General features: G+C 57.9%; 1 protein-coding gene across 8 annotated transcripts in view; it reads right to left on the bottom strand.

The window, feature by feature from the left end:
• Positions 1 to 16,470: 16,470 nt before the first annotated feature.
• MAP2K5 (mitogen-activated protein kinase kinase 5) overlaps positions 16,471 to 21,354 on the bottom strand; it is a 256,636-nt gene continuing 251,752 nt past the window's right edge. For all 8 annotated transcript variants that reach the window (XM_038580797.1, XM_038580795.1, XM_038580794.1 and 5 more), the window contains one exon: positions 16,471 to 16,911. Coding sequence is in view for 5 of the 8 variants with exons in the window: in XM_038580792.1 (XP_038436720.1) it covers positions 16,807 to 16,911 (105 nt within the window). In the remaining 3 variants the exon portion in view is untranslated. The remainder of the gene's footprint in view (positions 16,912 to 21,354) is intronic.

Genomic DNA, 21,354 nt, shown 5'->3' with positions numbered 1-21,354 from the left:
CATCTGTCTTCATACCTTCTTCAAGTATCACGCTATTTATGTTATCTGTCTGTTTCATCTTCATCTCCGCGGATCGAATTGAGACAAGTTGACCCTCCTTTCACGTTGAAGTCCCTTGCAACATCTTAGGAGGCAAAACCACTGTCCTAACTCCCCGGCAGAGGCGAGCCCCGCGCCCCCTCGCTCCCCAGGAGCTCTCAGGCAGGCGTGGGGAGGTGACGGGGGTGGGGGGGCTCCGCGGCTCTGGGAAATGACGATGTCTTCTCGGTTTCCGAAATCGGCAAGTGTGCCCTGCCCGCATGCAGTGAAGGGAGCGCCCAGAGCAGAGCGCGTCCTCCCCAGGCTGAGGGTCTGGGGGCCCCGCGGGGCTTTCCGGAGTGGAGGGGGCTCTGGGCCCCAGAGCCAGGAGAAGGGGGGCCCTAGGAAAGGAACTGGATTTCGAGGGCCAGAGCGGAAAGCCCGGGCAACGAGCTGTACGCAGCGGCCAGGAGCGGCCGCCCGGCTGCTTGCGGAGCCCTCCCCGGCTCCTGGGGTTTGAGGGGTGAGCTTGGAGGGGGCGACGAGGCGGGAGGCGGACAGCAGTGGGAGTGAGGGGATGGAGTCTTTAGGTAGAATAATAAAAACAACAGCCGCAAGAACCCAAATCGGAACTAAACGAAAAAAGCTGCAGGCGCAGGGCGCGGGGGTGGCGGGCGGCCAGACGCGGGTACTCACCGTGCGGCGGCGGCTGGAGCCGGGCGAGCGGTGAGAGGAGGTGCGCGGCGGGCGGAGCGGCGGGCGGGAGTCCGGGATCCGCCGGGCTCTCCGGGTGACGGCGCGGCCCCTCCCCGCGCGCGCGCACAGCCGCGCTCCCGGGCTCCTCGCGCTCACACCCGCGGCCCCGCCGGCCCCTCCCGCGCCGCGCGGGCTCTCAGCAGGCGCCCGACGCCGGGGCCCCGGGAGCGGAGACGTGTGCCCCGCGCCGCTGCCCCCGAGGCCTCGGACGGGCCCGGAGCGGAGGCCGGAGCCTGGAGCGCATGGCTCGGCGACGGGCGCGGCGCGGTCACAGCCCGAGTGGCGAGGCCGGCGCGGGGCGGGCGCGCCTGACAGCTGCGAGCCGGGGCGCCACACCCACCGCCCGCGCAGCCCCTCGCGCCCTCCCGGGGTCCTCTAGCCCGCGGGCCACGCGCCGCGCCCGCTGCCTCCTGCAGCTCCGGGCCTGCGCGCCCCAGGTAAGCGGCCGCACACCTGCGCCCCGCGCCCGGCACCTGCGGCCCACGCTCGCCAAAGGGGACGGGAGGGAGGGAGTAAGGGCCCAGGGCCGCGAAGTTTGCCTCCCAGGACCAAGTGGGGAGGGCCCCGCACTCCCCGCCTAGGGCCGGGAGCCGTCTGGGCCAAGGCCGGATGACGGGGCTGAGGAAGGCTCTGAAGGAAGATGCGCGCGGAAGGACATCGCACTTCGGGGCCAAAGCAGTGGCGAGCCCGAGCGTGGCCGTGGGGAGCCAGTTGGGTAACCGGCGGCGGCCAGCCGGGGCTGAGATAAGGGTGTGGGCCATGGTGTGTGTGAGGGGGGGTAGTTGGGAAGCCGCAGAATCAACTTCCCCACCGCTTCTGATTTGGTTGGAAGGCGTTAGGACAGCTCCAGCCTGGGGAGGGACGACTCCTTCACCAAGCAGTGGAATTGGATTTGGGCCACACACACCCCCATCTTGATCGCCTCCCCCCCCCCCCACTCCCCACAACGACCTGCCCAGGGTAGGAATTAAGTCATCGCTGCTCCCAGCAGCGTCAACTACTTTCTAGGTGGCTGCTAGCAGAGTCTCCAGCTCTGCAGGTAACTCAGTTTCCCCATGGTATGGGTTTAGCCCTCTGATGCTACAGCCACCCCTTGGCATCTTCTCTTTCCAAAGCTCCATTTCTCTCCACCCCTCTCTCCCCTCTCTGCCTGTAGGTTTCTGTCTTCACCATTCTTTCCCCCCACTACCCCTTGGGGTCACCGTGTTCTCCCTTTCAATCTCCGTCTCTACTTCATTTGAGTTACCAGGCTCACCCCCTCCCTATTCGTTCATACCCGGGTGCCCCCTCGCACCCCCCATGGCATTAAGTGTCCTTAATGGACACGTTAATTAAACTGTAATTAATCATACTGTCCAGCCTAAGTTTGAACAATTACCCTAATCAAACAGAAGTTAATAATGGCAAAGATGGCCCGGGGCGCAGCGGGCCGTCCGGGCAGGGGGCGCAGCGGCCACTGCGGCTACCGACGTCGGCAGTAGGGCTAGCGCAGCGCGTCCTTGGAACCCGGACTGCGCCATAAATCTTCCGCGGCCCGCGGCGCGGGGTCGCCCTCGCCCCCGCCCCGTCGTTTTCCCTCTCGCTCTGGGTTACAGCCCTCTCCCCTCCTGCATTAGGCCTTCTCTGGGGTTCGTCAGTCCTCCCCCTTATCAGTCCACTTCTCTCCTCTAGCTTTTTCTTCACCCCCAACCCCCTGTCCCTCGCCCCGGTTCCCAGGGACCCTAGGAGAATCCTCTGGGGGCGCGAACGGATTGCCCAGGCCTTGCCCTTGGAGAGAGGGGGCCTGGCCTGACTCGTTTGTCACCCCCTCCCCTTGGCTAACGCGTTATCAAAAACTGCCCCCAAGTTTCGGGGGTCTGTCGGCCCTGAGGGGTCCCTTCTAGAGCGGCCTCTTGCTCTTTCACCTCCCTCGGCTTCCGAGGCTTTCTCTCTCCTGGATCTCCTTGCCGGTCTCTCTTTTCTTTCAGAGCCTGCTCAGTCCTTTTCTTTGCCTCTGGTCCCTCTGCTAGTGCGTCTTTCCCAGGCTTCCCTCTGTCCGGCTCTAACTACCGCTTTTTACCCTCCCCGGCACCACCGAGACACTTTCCTCCGAGCTAATAAACAGGAACCCGTTTTCTGTCCCAGTCCGAGAGCCAACCCCAGCCTCCACCTGCTCATCCCCCCTCCCTCTGCCCGGCCTCCCCCATCCCATAATTACAATCCCGTTCGGTAATTATTCTTAGGCTCCTAATGATTTTTTAAAAGGCATCTCAGAATTCGGTGTGGTAGTGACAACGATCGCGGAGCCAGGACGCCCCTGGGGTAGTGGGGAGGTGGGAGTGGAAAGAGGAGGGGCAAGGCCTGCCTGTCCTGCCTCTATTGTACTGCGAGGGCCAACGACGCCCTCCGGGTCGGCCTCTAGGGCGTTTCGGGCAGCCTGGCCCCAGGGCCCCCAGGGACTTCTCAGACAAAAGTTCCCTCCTCGGGTTAGGGTTACGGTTAGGGCGCTAGGGCCGTGCAGGGGCGCCCCGGCATCTCCCTTCAGCACCAAGCTGCGGACAGCTCTCCGCACCCAACACCCGCCTCCCGGACCCACCCAACGCTCCGTCCAAGGGTCTGAGCTGCAGAGAGTCTGAAGGCGCCTGGAGACAGGTTGGGGAGGTGACATCGCTCCCTTGGGGGGCAGTGCGCGGCCCTGGGTGTCGGGCCTGGGCTCTGCCCTGAACCAGCATCCCCTTAGCACCACCGCGAACATTTTGCAGTTGCAATGGCCTTGGGAATAGATAGGGATCATTTATTCCCATTTTACAGGCGGGAAACTGAGGGTCAGGCCGTGAAAGCCAACCCTCCCAGGCTCCCCAGGCAATAAGGGAGGCAGGCTGATCTCCCAGACGCCAGATGTGCCTTGCACGCATCTGGAAAACCTCGCTTAGGGAAGGGAAGATAAGGAATGCGCAGGACCGCGCAGCTCACGAGGAGCTTTTATCATCACACGACACCTCGTGCAGAGGAAACAGGCCTCGCAGCACCAGGTCACTTGCTCTGGTTCAGGCCGCCAGTGCAGGGCAGCACTGGGACTTGAACTCAGGATCAGTCATTGGAGGGTGGGGCCCATCTTCCTCAGAGGGGGCTCTGGATCCTGAGGCCCAGTGCAGAGTCTGGGGGAGCCCGCGGCACTCAATGCCCTTGGTCTTTCTGACCCCCCAACAGTGCGGATTCTCTTATATCCACTGTGAGGAGGCTCTGAGGTCGGAGGGCCCGGCTCCGGATCAGGTGCTCCCCCCATCCCGCTCCAGGTCTGCTGTGCCTCTGCGTTCCTGGGTCCCTGGCGTCGCGTCCACGCGGGCTGGGCGCCCCGCGCCCATCGGGCTGCGGCAGGGGCTGGGGCTGGGTGGCCGCGCCTCCTCCGCAAGCCCATATCTTTTACCAGTTGAATTAACGGCAGTTTTCGTCAGTTAATTAGGTTTAATTTACATAATTAGTACAGTATAAAGAGGATTGGGGATAATCATGGGGTACGTAGCGCTTACTGTGTAAACACGTATTCTGAATTAAAAATCAGATGTAATTAAGGCGCGCAGGCCCTGTTTAGGCAGGGTTTTAATTGTAATGAATTTCTAATTAACACTCAATGATTGCCAAATGCAAAGGGCTGTAAAATTTTCTTGTAGTTTTGCTAATTTATTGTTTACTTAATATCTGGATATTAATCCGACGGCCAGATAGACCCGAACCCCGCGCTGCGGCCTCAGACAGAGGCAGGGAGGGTGGCTGGGCGGGGCCTGCGGGCAGCAGCCTGAGAGCAGTGGTGAGGTCGCCCGGGAGACGGGGCCCCAGAGCCTGCGCAAAGGTGATCAGGGCCACCTGCCCACCTCACTCTGGGTGCGGCCACGAGGCTGCCCGGGACTTGCCGGAGGCTGCACCCTCTGGGTTCCCGTCGCCCAGACCTGGCTCTTTGGAATCAGAGCTCCTCCCAGCGGGACTCCCAGCTTCTGGTCATTGGAAAGAGCAAGGCAAGTTGAGGTCCAGAGCCAGTTCTTCCACCTACCACTTGAGTGCAGGGGACTTTTCTTGGCCTCAGTATTGGTCTGCATCTGTAGGATGGGCACACTGACCAGCACTTTTTGAGAGTGAAGGATTGACCAGCCCTGGAGGGCTAGGGGGTGGGGAGAGGGACCTGAGTGCCCCAGCTGGAATGTAAATCCCAGAGCCAGGAGGCCTTGGGAAAGGTTCAAAAGTCATGAGGCCTGGCTCTGTTCACCCTGGGGTTTGCTCTGCACTTGGGGAAGCAAGTTAGGCTAGGAGGGCCTGAGTGGGGAGCCAGGACCAGATTTCTTTCCCTCAGCCAGACATAGAAGCCTCCCAGACCTGACCAGAGGTATATGGAAAGAGGGTGGCCGAGTAGCTCAGCTGGCCCCAGGACTCCCTCCCCCTTCAGATCTCTAGTTTGGGTCCCTGCTCATATCCCAGCTACCTTCCTCTCAACAGCTCCCCTTTGGTCAGCGCCAGCTTAACCACAAGTCTCTTTCCAAGGTCCTGAGCACAGGGGAGACGTGGGCATGTAGAAATTTCCTACCAACCCAAAGAAACACACCAAGAAAATTCAATGGCACCTAGAGACTTCTAACCCGAAGAGCAGGCTGGCTTCACTTCTCTTTCCAGGTCTGCCTTTCAGAAGTCTCAGAGCGCTCTCCTGGACCCGACACTGGGCCTCCTCCAAGCCTGCCTGCTTTCCTGGGCCCACATCCCTCTGTCGAGTACTGTTTTGTTTTCATCATTAGATTGTCCACCAGTTAATATTGTCCAATTAGGTAATTTGTGAGTGTTTTCTGAATCTCTCACTGGAATGTTTTATTTGCTATTGTATTCCCAGGGCCTAAAACAGGGTTTAGCACACAGGAGGTACTCAACATAGTTGTTGGATGAATGAATGAGTGAATAGCATTTGAGTGTAAAGGCTGTGAGCCCCAGCCTGGGTCCCAGTTGACTTGTTGGCCATGGTGATTGAATGGTACCCTTGGTGTCTAGCGGGCAGCTGGTTCTTCAAGAGTAAAGGTTCGGTGCTCTCTGGTCATGTCTAGGAGGTCCTGGGATTCCTATCATCCTCACAGGTTCAGGCAAGACCACTCAGGTAGAGCCCCGAAAGGCTTGCTGTCTTAGATGGTGGGAGTGGGGCGCCTCAGTGCCTCTTCGGCTAAGTGTCTGTTGGTTTCGGTTCAGGTCAGGGTCCTGAGATCGAGCTCCATGGTGGCCACCTCCCTCAGGGTGGAGTCTGCCTGAGACTCTCCCTCTCCCTCCGCCCTTCCCTCTGCATCTCTCTCTCCCTCTTTTTCCAAAATAAATAAATAAAATCTTGGAGGTGGACGAGAGGAAGAGGAGGAGGAGGAGGAGGAGGAGGAGGAGGAATTAGGCCCTGGCAGGCAGGTGGAGAAGCAGCTGGAAGACTTGCCAAGCTCCCATTGGTTTTAGGTGGCTTCCTTCCCAGGCTCTCTTTCCACTCAGCATGGTGGGGAGGCCTGCAAAGAGGACAGACTCTGGAGCCAGCAAGACCTGGGCTCAAATCCCAGTTCTGCTCTGAGTCTTAAACCTCCATCAGTAGAGTAGTTACGTGGGTGTTACAGCGGTGTCGTAATGATTACATAAACTGCTGGGTGTGTGGCACATACCCAGGTCCGGGGCTAGAGTGAGTTGCTAAGGTGCAAAATTTAAGGAGATGTTATCTTTCCTGAACATCCTTCCCCTATTCTCAGCCCGCACAGAGCACACGGCACAGAGTGGAGGCTCAGCACATGTGACTTTTCCCCTCCTTGACAGCCTCGGGTCACTTCCAGACAGCTGCCTGAACGTTGGTGGTGGAATCCGGTTGCTGGGACAGGTCAAGCCTTACTAAGGTGTAATACACAGACCACATACTTCACCTATTTAAAGTGTACAATTCGGTGGTTTTGTTTATATTCAAAGAATTGTGCAACCATCACTTTTATTTATTTTTATTTTTATTTTGTGGGACTGGCAGTGGCTTTATTTGGGAAGACATGCAACCATCACTTTTAGAATGTATCTATCACCCCAAAACCCTTGTACCCATTAGCTATCACCCCACAGCTCCCCATCCTCCCCAGCCCTAAGCAACCACCATATATCCTGCCTCTATATATTTGCCAATTCTGGACATTTCATTTAAATGGAAACACACAATATATGGTCTTTTGTGACCAACTTCTTGCATTTAACATAATGTTTTTAAGGTTCATCCATGTTGTAGCATGGATTAGTGCTTTATTCCCTTTTATTGCCAAGTAATATTCCTTTGTGCTGGTATCTCTTATCTGTTCATCCATTGATGAATATTTGGTTTGTTTCCATTTCTTGGCTATTATGAATGAGGCTGGTATGGACATTCATGTGCAAGTTTTTGTGTGGTTGTATATTTATTTAATTTTAGTATGTGTGTGCGCATGTGTGTATGGTAGTATGTTTTCTCTTGGATATATATCTAGGTGTAGAATTTCTGGGTCATTTCATAACTCTACACTTAACCTTTTAAGAAACTGTCAGATTCTTTTCCAAAGCACTGCAGCATTTTACATTCTACCAGCAATATATGAGGGCTCTGGTTTTTCCACATCCTTGACGACACTATCATCTTTTTTTAAAAAGAGATATTTAGGGGATCTCTGGGTGGCTCAGTGGCTTGGTGCCTGCCTTTGGCCCAGGGCGTGATCCTGGAGTCCCGGGATCGAGTCCTGCGTCGGGATCCCAGCATGGAGCCTGCTTCTCCCTCTGCCTGTGTCTCTGCCTCTCTATCATAAATAAATAAAAATAAATCTTAAAAAAATAAAAAGAGATATTTATTTATAGCATTTGCATACAACAGGTGTAGAGGGGAACGGGCAGAGGGAAAGAGAAATCTCAAGCAGACTCCCTGCTGAGCACAGAGCCCCTGCAGGGCTAAATCTCAGGACCCTAAGATCACGACCTGAGCCAAAACCAAGAGTCAGATGCTCAACCAACTGTATCACCTAGGGACCCCCATCATCTCTTTTTATTATAGCTATCTTAGTGGGTGTGAAATAGTATTTCATTGTGGTTATGACTTGTATTTCTCTGATGACTAATGATTTTGAGCATCTTTTCATGGGCTTATTAGCCATTTGTACATCTTTGGAGAAATGTTTGTTCAAATCCTTTCCCCACTTTTTCAATTGGACTATTTCTAGTTTTATTACTGAGTTGAAAGAGTTCTTAATATATTCAAGGTACAAGTCTCTTGTCAGACACAGGTTTGGCACATATCTTCTGTGAGTCGTCTTTTCACTTTCTTGAGGGTGTCCTTTAAAGCACAGAAGTTTTAATTTTTGTTGACATCTAATCTAATTTATTGATTTTACTTTGTGCTGCTTGTGGTTTTTTTTTTTTTTTGCTTGTACTTTTGGTGTCATATATAAGAACTTGGCCAAATCCAAGGTCATAAGATTTACACCTACGTTTTCTTCTAAGCTTTATAGTTTTGGCTCTCATACTTAGAGCTATGATTGATTTAGAGGTAGTTTTTGTGCATGGTGTGAGGTAGGGATCTAAATTCATTCTTTTGCATATGGCTATCCAGTTATCTCAGCACCATTTGTTGAAAAGATGACTCTCCCCATTAAATTGTCTTGGCACCCTACTGGCTTCTCTGGTTGCCGGAAATGATTATCCTTTTTTCTCCAGGAGAGAAGAGCCCCCTCAGCCTCTTCCCTCTGCAGATGCAGATGAAGTTCACCATAACTACTCAGGAATTAGGGACCAGTCTATTCTTCAGCAAATGCTGTTGAAGCTTTCCCCTTTTCCCACTGATAATTCACTTCTCCTGTCTGCCTTCCAGTGATTGTGGTATGTACCTCTTTTACTACATGGGTCTGGGATGGAGTGACTATGGGGTGTTCTGTCTCTGTTACTCTCTCGGAGTAAGAGTCCTAAGAGAACGTAGCTGGCATCTTACAGGGAGGCAGCTGTTGCTGAGGAAGCAGCTTGCCCTTCAGGCAGGCATGGGTTTAAATCTTAGGGTTACTACTTCCTGGCTGTGTGGCTTTGGGCAAATCACCTCTGTGAGCCCTAGCTTTCTCGCCTGTGAAATGGCATGCTGGCATCATAGGATTGTTGGGAAAACTAACCGAGATGAGATATGCCAAGGGCCCAGCACCAAGCCTGGCACTTGGGGGCAGCTCAGGTTTCCACTTGAGGTGTCATTGGAAATAGGAAAGCGCCCCTGCTCCCAGCAGCACAGCGGCCACCCCAGCCTTCATCCTCTGTCCCTTCACTCTGCTTTAGTTCTTCACAGTGATTGTGCTCACCTGAAGTCTCCCCTGCTGGAACGCGAGCTCCTGAGTGCAGGGACTTGCCTCGATCCCCACTGTGTCCCCAGCTCCTGGCACACACGCGGTGCTGAGGAAGTATTTGATGAATAACAGTGACTCCAGTGCCTGCAGTGGGTACCGCTGAGGATCTGGGGAGGCCCCGGGTCGTCCGCTGTGCCAGCTGGTGCCCAGGATGGGCGAGGTCCTGAAAAGGCTCAGCCTCCAAGGCCCAGGAGGGAGGTCCTGAGGGAGCCTGGCTCTTGAAGGATGGGTGTTGGTGCTGCCAGGTGCATGGCTCTAGGAGAGCGCGTGGGGGTACATGCCGGTCAGCCGGGAGGACGCTAAGGACGACGGCCTGGAGCATGGGTTTTGTAAACTCTAAAGGGATGTGTACATGAGAGGGTTTGCTCCAAAGGCATTTGGGCAGCGTGGGCTGGAAAATGAAGAGGAGACATTGTTTGAGTTTCCTATTGCTGCTCTAACACCTGACCACAGCGTTTTAAAACAGCACAGATTTATTATTTTATGATTCTGGAGGTCAGAAGTTGGAAGCGAGTTTCATTGGACTGAAGGCGAGACACCAGCAGGGCTGCGTTCCTTCTGGACGCTCTAGGGAAAATCCATTTCCTTGCCTTTTCAGCTTCTCGAGGCCACTTCTATCCCTCGGCTCCTGAGTGCTCCTTTCTCCGCCTTCAAAGCCAGCAGCCTAACATCTTCACATCTCTCGGACCCCACGTCTCCTCCCCTGCCTCCTCTTCAACTTTCAGGGACCTTTGTGATCACACTGGGTTAACCTGAATAATCCAGAGAATCTTATTTTAAGATTAAAGGATGGTTGATTAGCAATCTTTATGCCCCTTAGCCATGTAACATAATATATTCATAGTTTCTCGGTATTAGGATGTGAATTTCTTTGGGGGGGAATCTCTTATTTTGCTTACTGCGGATGGAGGGAGGCCGAGAAAAAAGTGGGGAGTCACAGGGAATGCAGAGTGGCTGTGTGTGTGTGTGTGTGTGTGTGGGTGTAAGTGTGGGGGGCCGTGACCTGCATGTCCTGGTCAGCAGCAAGGATGATTTAATAATGACACCAACAGCCCTGAGGCGGGTACTGTCATTACCCCATTTGACCAAGTCGAGAACTGAGGCTCAGAGAGGCTAGGAGTCCTGCCTAGGGTTACACAGTCAGTGGAAGAGCCAGGACTTGGGGCCAGGTCTGTGTGACTCCAAGCCCCTTCCTTTCATTGCTACATTGCATCAACTCCCCCAAAGGGTTGCCAGGAGGACCCTGGAGGCCACGGGGTAGAGAAGGGCCCCATTTGCATGTCAGAAGTCTCACACTGAAGGCTGCCTCTCCTACTGCCTCACTGACCAAGGCACTTAAAATATTAAAACTATTATAAAAATAAGGAAAGCCAAGAGCACCTACGCCCCATGGCTTCACGGTGCCTCTTAGGATCTTATTCCCAGAAGGCAGAGGATGAGGCGTCCCTGTGCCCAGTGTCTCCTGGAATGCCAGCCACTGCCCCAGCTCCTGCCTTCCTGGGTGAGGGAATGAGGCAGATGGATAGGGTGAGATCAGGACAGCACAGTGAGGCCAGGCCCTGGTGGGGGCTCTGGGGCCACAGCTGGACGGGTCTGTGAGGGGTCTGAGGGGTCTCCTGTCCACCTCCCCACCCCTTCTTCCCCGGAAGTGCATTTCAGCCTTGGAGGGTGAGGAGTTGGGAGACAAAGGGGTGGCTGGAAAGGTGTTGGGGCCAAGGGACCAGTCCCTGCAGGGGCTTGGCTCATCCGTGGGGTGGAGCATCCCCTCCTGGGAGGGAGCAGGGGGACGGGAAATGGAGGCGGGCTACTCATCCCTGGCAGGGGTGCCGGGAGGGCCAGCTTGCCAGGTCCAGCTGATGTTGCGAGAAAGTATTCTTTTCTTTCTCAGAACTAAAGTGATCTGGCCCCGGGAACTCTGGGTACCCCGTTCCCTGTTTTTGCACCTGCCGCCCTTGCTTCGTTTCCCGGTGTGTACCCCCGCTGCTTTCCCTACTATCCCCCACCCCCAGGAAGGAGGGGAGGATAAAAAGCACATCCTTGGGAAGAACCTGCAGCACAGCCTGACTCCCCCCGGTTGGACGCCTTTAACTAAGTCTGTGGACAGGAGAGACTTTTTATCCCTTGCAAGTTAATGCGAACTGTTAGGGAGATAAATACATGACAGGGCTGCCGATGGACTGTTGGGCTCCAAGGAGGGAGATTTGTCTCACTTTAGAAGAAGGACCTGCAGGGCTCAGCCCCATCGACTCGTTCATTGTGTTGCTATCTGCCAGAGAGGTGGTGACACCACAGCAATTAAGACAAACTTTAGTCTATAAGTTCGTGCCTGCAATCTCTGGCTTCAGAACAAGACAAATGATACCGCCAAGGGAGGAAACAAAGTCTTTTTCAGACTGTGTCCAAAGTCACAGAGAATATTTGTAGTTGTTCAGCAGAAAATTTGTCATTACGAGGCCTGGGCTCTGCTGCCCCCACCCACTGCCCCACCTCATGAGGCCTCTCGGTGCTTTGTGCCAGGCCAGCCCGGCCTCCTGGAGGCCACAGGGCCTCCCTCTGAGGAGCCCCACGCCGCCCACCTGCTCCCCAGGGTGGGAGCATCTCTGGGGGGTCAGGGGCACAATGTTGGCCCACCAGAAAGGAAGTGCCATTAAAACCCAGTCCCGCTGCCAAAGGCTGGCTGACTTCTGACTTCCTCCCACTGGCCGTCTTCGAGGACCAGGCTAGGGGACGTGGCCCTGAACCATTTGCCCCTCCTGCCGACCTGGGCTCCCCTCCCAGCCCCTCCCCATCACCACACCTGCTGGCCTTCCCACACACCCCTGGGAGCTGATGCCCGCCGCTTCCCACCTGCTTGTAGTGAAAACACCCTGGGCCTTGGTGTAGAAGCTGGGATCTGGTCCAGGTACAGTCTTGGGAGTCCACCTGCCCCAGGATGGTGTCAGGAACTGCTGGCCTGGGCTGCGGCGAGCTGTCCCCACCGGCTCCCTGCTCGCCTTCCTGTTGCCACTGCGACATGGCCTTTGGCCAGCTTGCCTGCCACTACCTCGCCGCCCCCAGCCCAGGACTCGGGGTCCCATGTTCTCTCTCCCATCCCCCCTTTACACTGAGAACAGAGGCTCCCGTCTTTAGGACCCAGACTTAGCTGAAAGATGAAGCTCTAGTGGGGCATGTGGGGTGCAGTCAGTGGGACAGAAGCAGTCTTTGGGCAGCGTCATGGCTTCACTGTCCATCCCCTTCTGGCCGTCAGTCCTGAGTATGATCTGGAGGCTTATGTTCAGCAGGAGCACAGGGCTCTAGGTTCTTGGCCTCCAGGCTGCCCCCTGCAGCCTTCCTTACCAGGTTAGAGTACTCAGCCCACCTTGCACTTGCCTGACATCCCCCTACTGAGCCGGGCCCCAGGTGGGAGGACTCTGACTCCTACTTGTCTGGGTCACAAGGACTCCGTCTAAGCACACTGGGGGAGCAAGGGTCCCACTTTCCCCCCTTCTGTCCCCATTGCCTTTTTGGAGGATCTTCAAAGCTCTGGGATTCTGGAAACTTTATTTCCCAGATGGGAAAACCAAAGGACAGAACCAGGAAGGGACAGTGGGCTAAGTGCCAAGGGGCCTCCCTGCCTCCGAGCCAGGGCAGCACCTGCTGCCCAGAGTGACCTTGGGGTCCCGTGAGGACGCTCCTGTCCTAGAAACTCTCCCCTTCAGTTCTGAGAGGGCCGAAGCTGGATCTCACGGGCTTGGGTCTCCAAGAGGCTCTGGTTAGAAAGCAGATGGGCTTTACTGAGGGTTGGAGCAAGAGGCCAGGACAGATAGTGACAAGTCCTGGGGAGCGGGGACAGCTCCAGGGGCCTGGGGCCTGAATGCCCCCTCCTTCCATTCTGCCCACCCCCCTCCCATATCCTGGAGTACCTTCCCCCTGCCACCCTGGCCAGTCCCTGGGGAGAGAGGAGTCAGCCTCATCCTTGCCCCAGAGAGGCTCACAGTCTATACCCCAAGAAGGAAATGAAGAAGCTCCCAAGAGGTGCCATTTGAGAGGCCTGATGGGAGGTGTGGGGGTTGGCCACGTGGACGGGGGAAGGTGGATTGGGTGGCCTTCTGGGCAGAGGGAAGAGCTCATTCCTGAGGGCAGTTCCAGCTCTCAACCCTCCCACGGTCCCAAGGGCAAAGGCAGCTTGGCCTCCGAGCTGCTAAAGGTGGTCAGAGGGATGAGAGCGCCGAACCAGGCAAGAGAGGGTCTTGCTCTCCAGCCCGGGGCGCTGGGGACGGTCTTTGCAGGAGAACTCCTCGGGAATTGCCCAGGTCCCCATCTTCCCAAGACTTTGAATAGAAGGAAATTACAGACATCGGGGGCCACCCCAAAGCAGGGGCTGTCGATGTGGGGTCCATGAGTGGGCTCCGGGGGTCCCAAACCCTCCTTGTGAACAAAACCCTGTGTGCCTCCATGTGGGTGCACGTAATTCTGGGGCCAAGTATGTTGCTTTTGTGGGATGCTCATGGCGGTCACCCCTGCTCCAGAACATCAGGCCTGGCAGAAGCTCCAGGAGTCACTGAAATCAATGCCCGCATCTACTGATGAGGAAACTGAGGCTCAGGTGGACACACCCTGTCCGAAGTCAGTCTAAATGTCAGGCAGGGCTTCAATATGGCCTCTGGAGCAGTGTCTCCCAGTACCGCTGGGGGGCGCTCTGCATGTGTCCCAGGGGGCTGGTCACAGAGCAGATGCCTGGGCCCCATTCCCACAGATGCGGACACACTACCTCTGCACACCAGTGTGTGTGTGCCATCTGTGTGCCAGGTAGAGCGTGGGGTGTGTGTGTGCACGTTCACACGCACACATGTATGCTTGGGGAGCTGGCTTTTGGGGCTGTGGTGAAGAGTGGGTTCTGAGTTCCAAACCATGCTTTGCTACTTACTTGCTGGGAGACCCTGGGCCATGTCTCTTGGCCTCCCTGTGCCTCAGTTTCTCCATCTGTAAATGGGCAGATTAATACTAGCACCTACCTCAGGGCACTGTTGTGAAGAGGAGAGTCGATGAGGTGAGCCCTCAGCACGGGGCTGGCGCCTGCTTGTTTTCTCTACTCCCCTGGCTTGGGATTTGGGGGATGACAGGCTTGCTGGGTGCATCTTCTTAAAGCGAGGATAAGCGTTAGGTTTGGGTGGTGGCTGGTTCCCGTTCTGGGGTGGTCGGCCCCACCCCCAAATGCCCCCACTCCCCGAATGCCTCCCCACTCCCTGAATGCCTCTTCTTTGGGAAGTCCACAACCCGTGCTCCGCGCAGCCCTCCCGGCCCTGAGCCCTGACTCTGGGAGCAGCAGCCTCGATGGCCTGAGCTGCATCCAATCTGTGACCTTCCTAACCTGAGGCAACAGCAGGTGCTCAGCAAGAAGACGGGTGCTCTGTTTGAGGCCAAGGGGCAGCTGGAAACCTATACCACCTTGAAGAGAGTTACTGGAAGTATGAGGACTCCGGTCCTGCGGAGAAAACAAAATGTTGCCTCACGTAGGGTGGCTCCTTTGTGGGCAGCAGACTGAGCACGGCCCGGGACTCACGGCCCCGCCTGCAGCCACTCAGCCAACAAGCATTTCCTGGGCCCCCGCGAGGCCGGGCTCTGCTCCTGGCACCGGGGATGCCGTGTGAGGAAGGCAGACCAGATCCCCGCCCTTGCGGAGAGTGTACACGGGGGGCAGGAGGGGAGAAGACAGGAGGTAAATGTCAAAGTAGGGGTAGGTCATGTAGTAACAGATGCAGGAAGGAGGACGTGCAGACAGAGGAACAGGAGTCCCCGGGAGGTGTGGGGGGCTGCAATCTTAAATAGAGCGATCGGGTCAGAGCTCCCCGAGATGCCACCTGAACGCAGATGTGACGGGTGGAGAAGCGAGCCATGCAGACGCACGGGCAACTGTGCTCCCACACCAGGTACAAAAGGCCTGTTAGGGGGTGTGGGTGGTGACTCAAGGTTTCAGGACTCCTTCCACTTGGGGCTCGGCCTTTCCCAGCCTCCTACCATGGCCAGGAGGGGAGAGAGAGAGAGAGAGAGAGAGAGAGAGGAGTGGAGAAGGCACATTTGCACCTGACACTTCTTGGCCTGGAAGCAACGTACCATCTGCTCTCTCCTTCCATTGACAAGCACTAGTCAGGTGTCCCTCTCAACTCCAGGGGGGCTGGAAGGTGTCCTCCTGGGCTGGGCAGGGACTTCCCGGCACCGGCCTTCACTCTGGAGGGAGTGTCAACCTCCGGGGTCGGCTAGATGTCCCTGCCCCGGCCCTGAGTGCGCAGTGCGCCTGGCTGTTCAAGGATCCCCCATGTGGTGGGAGGGAGCTGGGGGTGAGGGAGCAGAATGTGGGGTCTTTGGCTTGTCCTCTGAGGGTCTTTGGCTTGTCCTCTGAGGGAGCTTGTCCTCTGGGTCTTTGGCTTGTCCTCTGAGGGAGCTTGTCCTTTGGGTCTTTGGCTTGTCCTCTGAGGGAGCGGCCGTGGTTTCACTGGCTCCCTCTAGCGGCCATGTGGAGAACGGACTGCGGGGGCAGGGGCAGCGCGAGCCTGGTGGGGGCTGCCTGGTGGGGGCTGCCGGGCCGTCCAGGCAGGTGCCTTGGCAGAAGACACGAGTGGCGGAATCAGTACATTTGAAGGTAAAGACAACAGGTCTTCGAGGTGGGCTAGATGTGGGGTGTGAAGGAGGAAGGAGCCCAGACTGGGGGCCAGAGTGTTAGCTTGGGCACCGGGAGGACCTCCACGTCTCCCCCAGTACTGAGGGGGGGGGAGCGGTGGACGGGGTTCTGGATGTGTGTGTGGCACCAGGAGTCTGCTTTTGGGTGTGTGGAGATGCCACTTAGCCCCGCCACTCAAATCCGAGCCTCTCTGAGCCTCTGCTGTAAAGTGGGGTGCCCACACTTACCCGGCAGGAGGGTTCCCGGAGGGTGGCTGTGAGTGGCCCGAGAGGAGTGAGGGGCACTGGGCCTGGGGAATGGGGGCGGGCCTCAGAGCCGCTTGGGGCCATTGCCCACTCCCCACGCACTGCCCCAGGATCCCCTGTGTCCGAGTGGGCCCTGCTGTCGGGGGCCAGGCCAGCAAGGAGCATACAACCGGGTCCTGAGGTCCGGGATCGGTGGCCGGCTCCGCCGCTCCTGGCCATGGGACTTGGCTCGGGGACCTGCGTGCCTCAGTCTTGTCTGTCAAGCGGGCTGGGCTGTGGGCCTCATCCAGCACGTGCGGAGGCTCTCGCGGCGCTGGCAGATGCCTGAGGGTGGGCAGCTGGGGCGCTGCCATAGGTCCTTGCCGAGTGGGGGCCCTGCCCCCCCCGGGGTAAGAGGCTCCCCACACAGTACGACCCGCATGAGGGGAGGCAGTCACAAAGCAGTAATACTTTTATTCCCATCAGTGATGCTGACGGGCCTGACCGTTTACAAAGAAAAATGTTAGGAAAAAAGAGGGGCAGGGGTACAGAAGCCTCCATTCTCGACACCCCCACCCCCCTGCCCACCCCAGCCAGTGCCTCCAGACCAGAGGAGGCGAGGGCTGGCCACTCCCGAGGGCTCCCTAGGCTAGGCCATCTGCCAGCAGAGTCGGAGGTGAGAGCAGGGAAGCCGGGCCCAGCGAAGCTCTTCTGGCGCAGACAGCAAACAGAAAGGGGGTGCAACAGGTAGGTTGTCCCCTGGCGACCGGTTCGGGGCCCCTCTGCAGCATCACGGGGGCCCCTGCTGGCTCCGCCTCTCCTCCAGCGCCCTGCACACCCACATGGACACCACGGCGGCGTTTCCGTCATTGAACTGCATGATGAATGGGTGGCCCTGTTGGGGGGGGGAGGAGAGGCTTTGACACACATTCCTCAGAGTCTGCACGTCATCACTCTTGCCCAGGCCTGTTCTTGGCCTGGAGCTTCTCCCCCTCCACACCCCCAGCCCCGTGAGGTATGGAGGGCACCATCAACCCATTTCACAGCTGGCTGACTGAGGCCGGGGGCAGGGCAGCGCCCGCTCCCTGCAGGGCTGGGTGGTCCTGGGCTCCACTACCTTCTCCTGAAAGCCTGGCCGGCCTGCAAGCCGCCGGGGGTAGGGGGGTCCCCAGTGACCCGCCGTGGGCTGGCCTTCGGAGGGGCCCACACTGCCTCCACGTGGCCTGTCTCGGGCTCTAACCTCCTTAGCCCACAATGCAGGCCACGCTGGATTTGGCCAGTCCCCTCCCCTGCTCTCCTGAAGAATCAGGATTCACATTCACGATCTTAGGGCCCCTCGGGACTTCCCAGGGACGGTCAGAAAAAAGCAGGGGGCAATCAGAGTCACCCTGACCACGGGTCAGGGGTGAAAGGGAAACTGAAAAGCATTCGCCTTCCTCCTCGTCACGAAGTGGCATCTCTGCCAGGAACCGCACACCTGGCAGCTTCCTCCTCTACCAAAAATGTACCTGAGACTCAGGGAGCCCCCTGCTCCCTTCCCTTCCCCCAGCTCCTCCTCTCTCACCCCTGCAGCCTTCCAGCTCCAGCTTCCCTGCACTCTCCAGCTTTTTTCAGATTTATTTATTTGAGAGAGAGAGAGAGAGAGAGAGAGAGAAGGGGGGAGACAAAGGGAGAGAGTGAACGTGTGAGTAGGGGAGAGGCAGAGGCAGAGGCAGAGAATCTTCAAGCAGACTCCCTGCTTAGCATGGAGCCCAACACAGAGCTTCATCCCATGACCCATGAGATCATGACCTGAACAAAACCCAAAACCAAAAGTCAGAGTCCAGCCGACTGAGCCACCCGGGTGCTAGTGCACCTTCCGGCTTCCTGAACCCTTCCTGGGCTCCCTTTCACCTCCTCACTGGTGTGAGCTGGGCTCCCAACACTGCCCTCCCAATATACTCCAGTCTTGCCCAGCAGCCCCCGGGGATAGCCAGCCACTGGCCACCTGCTTGAAGCTCCAGGCTGCCTCAAGATGAGTTCCTCACATGCCAGGAGGGATGTGGGCCCTGGGACTCTGCCCTGGGTGCCCAGATCCCAGTGTCTGCAGGGAACGGTCCAAAACCAGACCAGGGGTGGGAATGGGGCTGCTTGGTCAGACCTGCTGTGTTCCTGGGGACAGAAAGGAAGACCATCCAGGCTTCCTTACCCTGGACTCATGCTGCCTCCCCTTACCTGGCTTTCTCAATTCAGGCAAAGACAACCATCCCCAGGAGCATCCTGCATGGTCTAGTTCAGAGACATCCAGAACACTGGCAGGAGGGCAGGGAAGGTACCAAGGGCACTCAGCCCGGGGCAGCAAGGCCCATCACGGACCTAGGCCTGGAGTCCATCTGGGCACCTTCTGTGATCTGCTCGTGGCATTCCACGGGGCTCCCAACACACCTGTGGGACCACTGGGGGGAGCAGGTGCCCCTTGCAGACTGCCACTGGGGAAGGGGAGCTGGAGGCCAGGTCGGCTTGGTGCCTGCAGGCAGCTGGGTTGGGGGCCGGGGCAGGAGAGGCCCAGGAGAGCCTCTATCTTGACTCCCAGCTAGAGCGCTCTCCACCGTGTACATGCCTACCTTACACCTGCATTCCTAAATCGCTGCCTAAACACAGGGAATTCTTCCTAAAGTCCGAGTGTGCACATTTCCTTTCCGGGAGGCTCAGGAGAGGCGACCTTGCGCCCTTGTGAAGAACAAAGGGAGAAGCTGTGCTCAGAAGCCGATGGGCCCCCTCCCCCCAAGCCTGGGGTAGCACAGTGTCACTTTCCCAGAATGCCCGGTGACTTTGGGGCCCATATGCTCCATCTCTGTTATCATCTGTTCGGGAACAAGCAGAGCGGAACTGCAGGAGGGGAGCGCGGAGGCATTCCTCCAGTCATGGGAAGGCTGATGGCCGCGCTGCAGGGAAGCATTTGCCCAAGTGCCTCTGGGAGGCAGGAGGAGGAGGAGGAGGAGGAGGAGGAGGAGGAGGAGGAGGAGGAGGAGGAGGAGGAGGAGGAGGCCGCCGCATGCACTGCTCTGGCGGCGACCCTGCCCCTTTCCCGCCCTCCTTGGCGGAGGTGACTCTCCTGTCCTGCCAGTCCTGATGCTTCACACCAGCCTGAAGCGAGTGACCTGGACGAGTGGCCATGTCCCCAGCTGCAGTCGACTGGCAGGGGAGAGATGAGTGGAAGAGTCACAGAGGGAGGCAGAGAGGGGACACAGACAGATAAGGAGGGGAGCCCCCGCCTCTCTAGGCAGCCGGCCTGTGACATGTGAACTTGGGAGCCATCAGCAGGGTGGCCCTCGGGTGACCGAACATACGGAGAAAGCCGGTGTGCAGAAGGGAGGGCAGAGGGGAGCAGGGCGGAGCAGCAGTGGCCTCCGGGGCTGCTGAGCACCTCACAGTCGGGGGAAGAGCCACCCATCACAGGGGGGCACTATGACTTCCCCTGAGCAGGCCTGGGCTCCCAGGGTCGCACGTTTCTGCCGCCCGCACCCACTGCCTGGGGCTCTCCCGGGCTGGCCGGGAGGGGACAAAGGGGGAGAATCGAATACCAGGTCACAACTGCCCTCACCTTCATGTCTGTCCCGTGATCCAGCCCCTCCTGGATGGAGGTGACATCGAGACTGTGAGCCCGACCTGGCCCAGATCCTGTCCTCTGTCAGCGCCATGCCTTGGACACACTGGGAGAAAGCCCGCTCTGCCATGGTGGCAGGTCACGTACACCATCATCCCATTTTACAGACGAGGACACTGAGGCCCAGAGAGGGAAGCGACGGGCTGACAGTGCTGGGGCTGAACCCAGCCATCCTGGTTTCGAGGCTGCTGCATTCTCAGGGCTGGTCTGTGCCCCTGTGACCCTGGCAGCGTGTGTCCTCGCCTTCCCGTCTAGAATACAGTGGCACTCCTCCAGCCCCGACATGCACGACGCGGGAACTTCTCAAGACTTTAATGAGCAAACAGATAAAATCCGACGGACGGTCATGGGGAAAGCATGAGAACCAGTCAGCCACTCTGGGGTGCCTGGGTTCCCAGGTGGCCCTGGACAGGCCTGAGCAGATGCCAGCACGGCCAGACACATGCCCAAGGCGGACGGCAACTACACCCTCCGTGACACTAGTCCTGAGTCCAGCCCTATGGAGGAGTGCTGTGTGCCAGGCACCTGCCGGGGGCTTTGTCCTGACTTTCCCACCGAATCCCCACGCTCACTCTGGAGGCGCACGTAGCGATCTGCCCTCCAGATGAGGAAACAGGCACGCAGGGACCCGTCCGAGGTCGTCGGAGCAAGTGGCTGGGCTGGACCCACGACGTGGATCTCCTGACTCCAAATGCTCTCCTGTACCTGCCACCAGAGAGACTTTGCAGGCCTCTCTCGGGCTCTTCACGAGGCCCCGGAGGGCTCGAGCCTCCTGCCCTGCTGGCGGGAAGCGCCGTCCCTCCCTGGGAAGAGGAACCCGGACATGGACCAACTGTCGCAGCCCCCATCAGGCTACGAGGCAGAGGAGCGTGCTGCGGCCCACCTGCACGGCAGGACCCCTTCGCAGCTTGCCAGGAGCATCCCACCCGGCCAGGGCGGCTGCCCGGGTACCAGGCCTCTGTCCTCCAGGGAGGACACGTGTGGGCAGCCCCTCCACCGAGGCTGGCGGCCTGCGCCGGGCCGGGGCTCCTGCTGACCTCGGCGGCCTCCTCGCCAGGCGGTGGGAGCCACTCTCAGTTCCCGGATTCTCTCAGGGCCAAGGGCAGCTATTAAACCAGCCAGGGGTGAAGCGTGCTGGTCCACCAACTTCGCCGCAGAAGACGGAGACAAAGGAAGGCAAAAAGACGGGATGGCAAGAAGTACGATGGCTCTGAAAGTGGGACGCGGGGAAGCACGAGAGGGACGGGTCAACGGCCGCCTATGACAGCTGGCACCCCTGGTGTGGCCACGGCCACGGCCACGCGGGGCTGAGCAGCAGATCCTGCCAGCACGAAGAGGGGCGCCCATGGAAACCAAGAGCTCTGCGGGAGGAGCAGTAGTTGTCTCCTCCTTCATCTGGGCAAAGTGATCTGTGGTTGCTAGTGTGACTCTGCCTAGGTAATGATGTCCCTATTTTTCCCATCCATTTATTTCATCACGACGAGACGCCTTCTGGACTGACAGCAGAGCACTCCCGAGTCCCCCCAGGTGGGCAGTGCTCTTCCCTCTGCTGGGGGGAGGGTGGCAGCGGGGAGGTGGGGAGTTCGTGTGCCCACTGCACAGGTGGGAAAAGGAGCTCCGGGCCTGCTGCCCTGCTAAGAGCTGCCCAAGGCTCAGGCCTCTGGATTGCTCATGCTCTGCCCTTAGTTGGGT

This window comes from Canis lupus, chromosome 30 (genome assembly GCF_011100685.1).
Source record: "Canis lupus familiaris isolate Mischka breed German Shepherd chromosome 30, alternate assembly UU_Cfam_GSD_1.0, whole genome shotgun sequence".
Classification (NCBI taxonomy): Eukaryota; Metazoa; Chordata; class Mammalia; order Carnivora; family Canidae; genus Canis; species Canis lupus.
The sequence above is the reverse complement of the archived record's forward strand: the minus strand, read 5'-3'. Positions and strand labels throughout refer to the sequence as shown.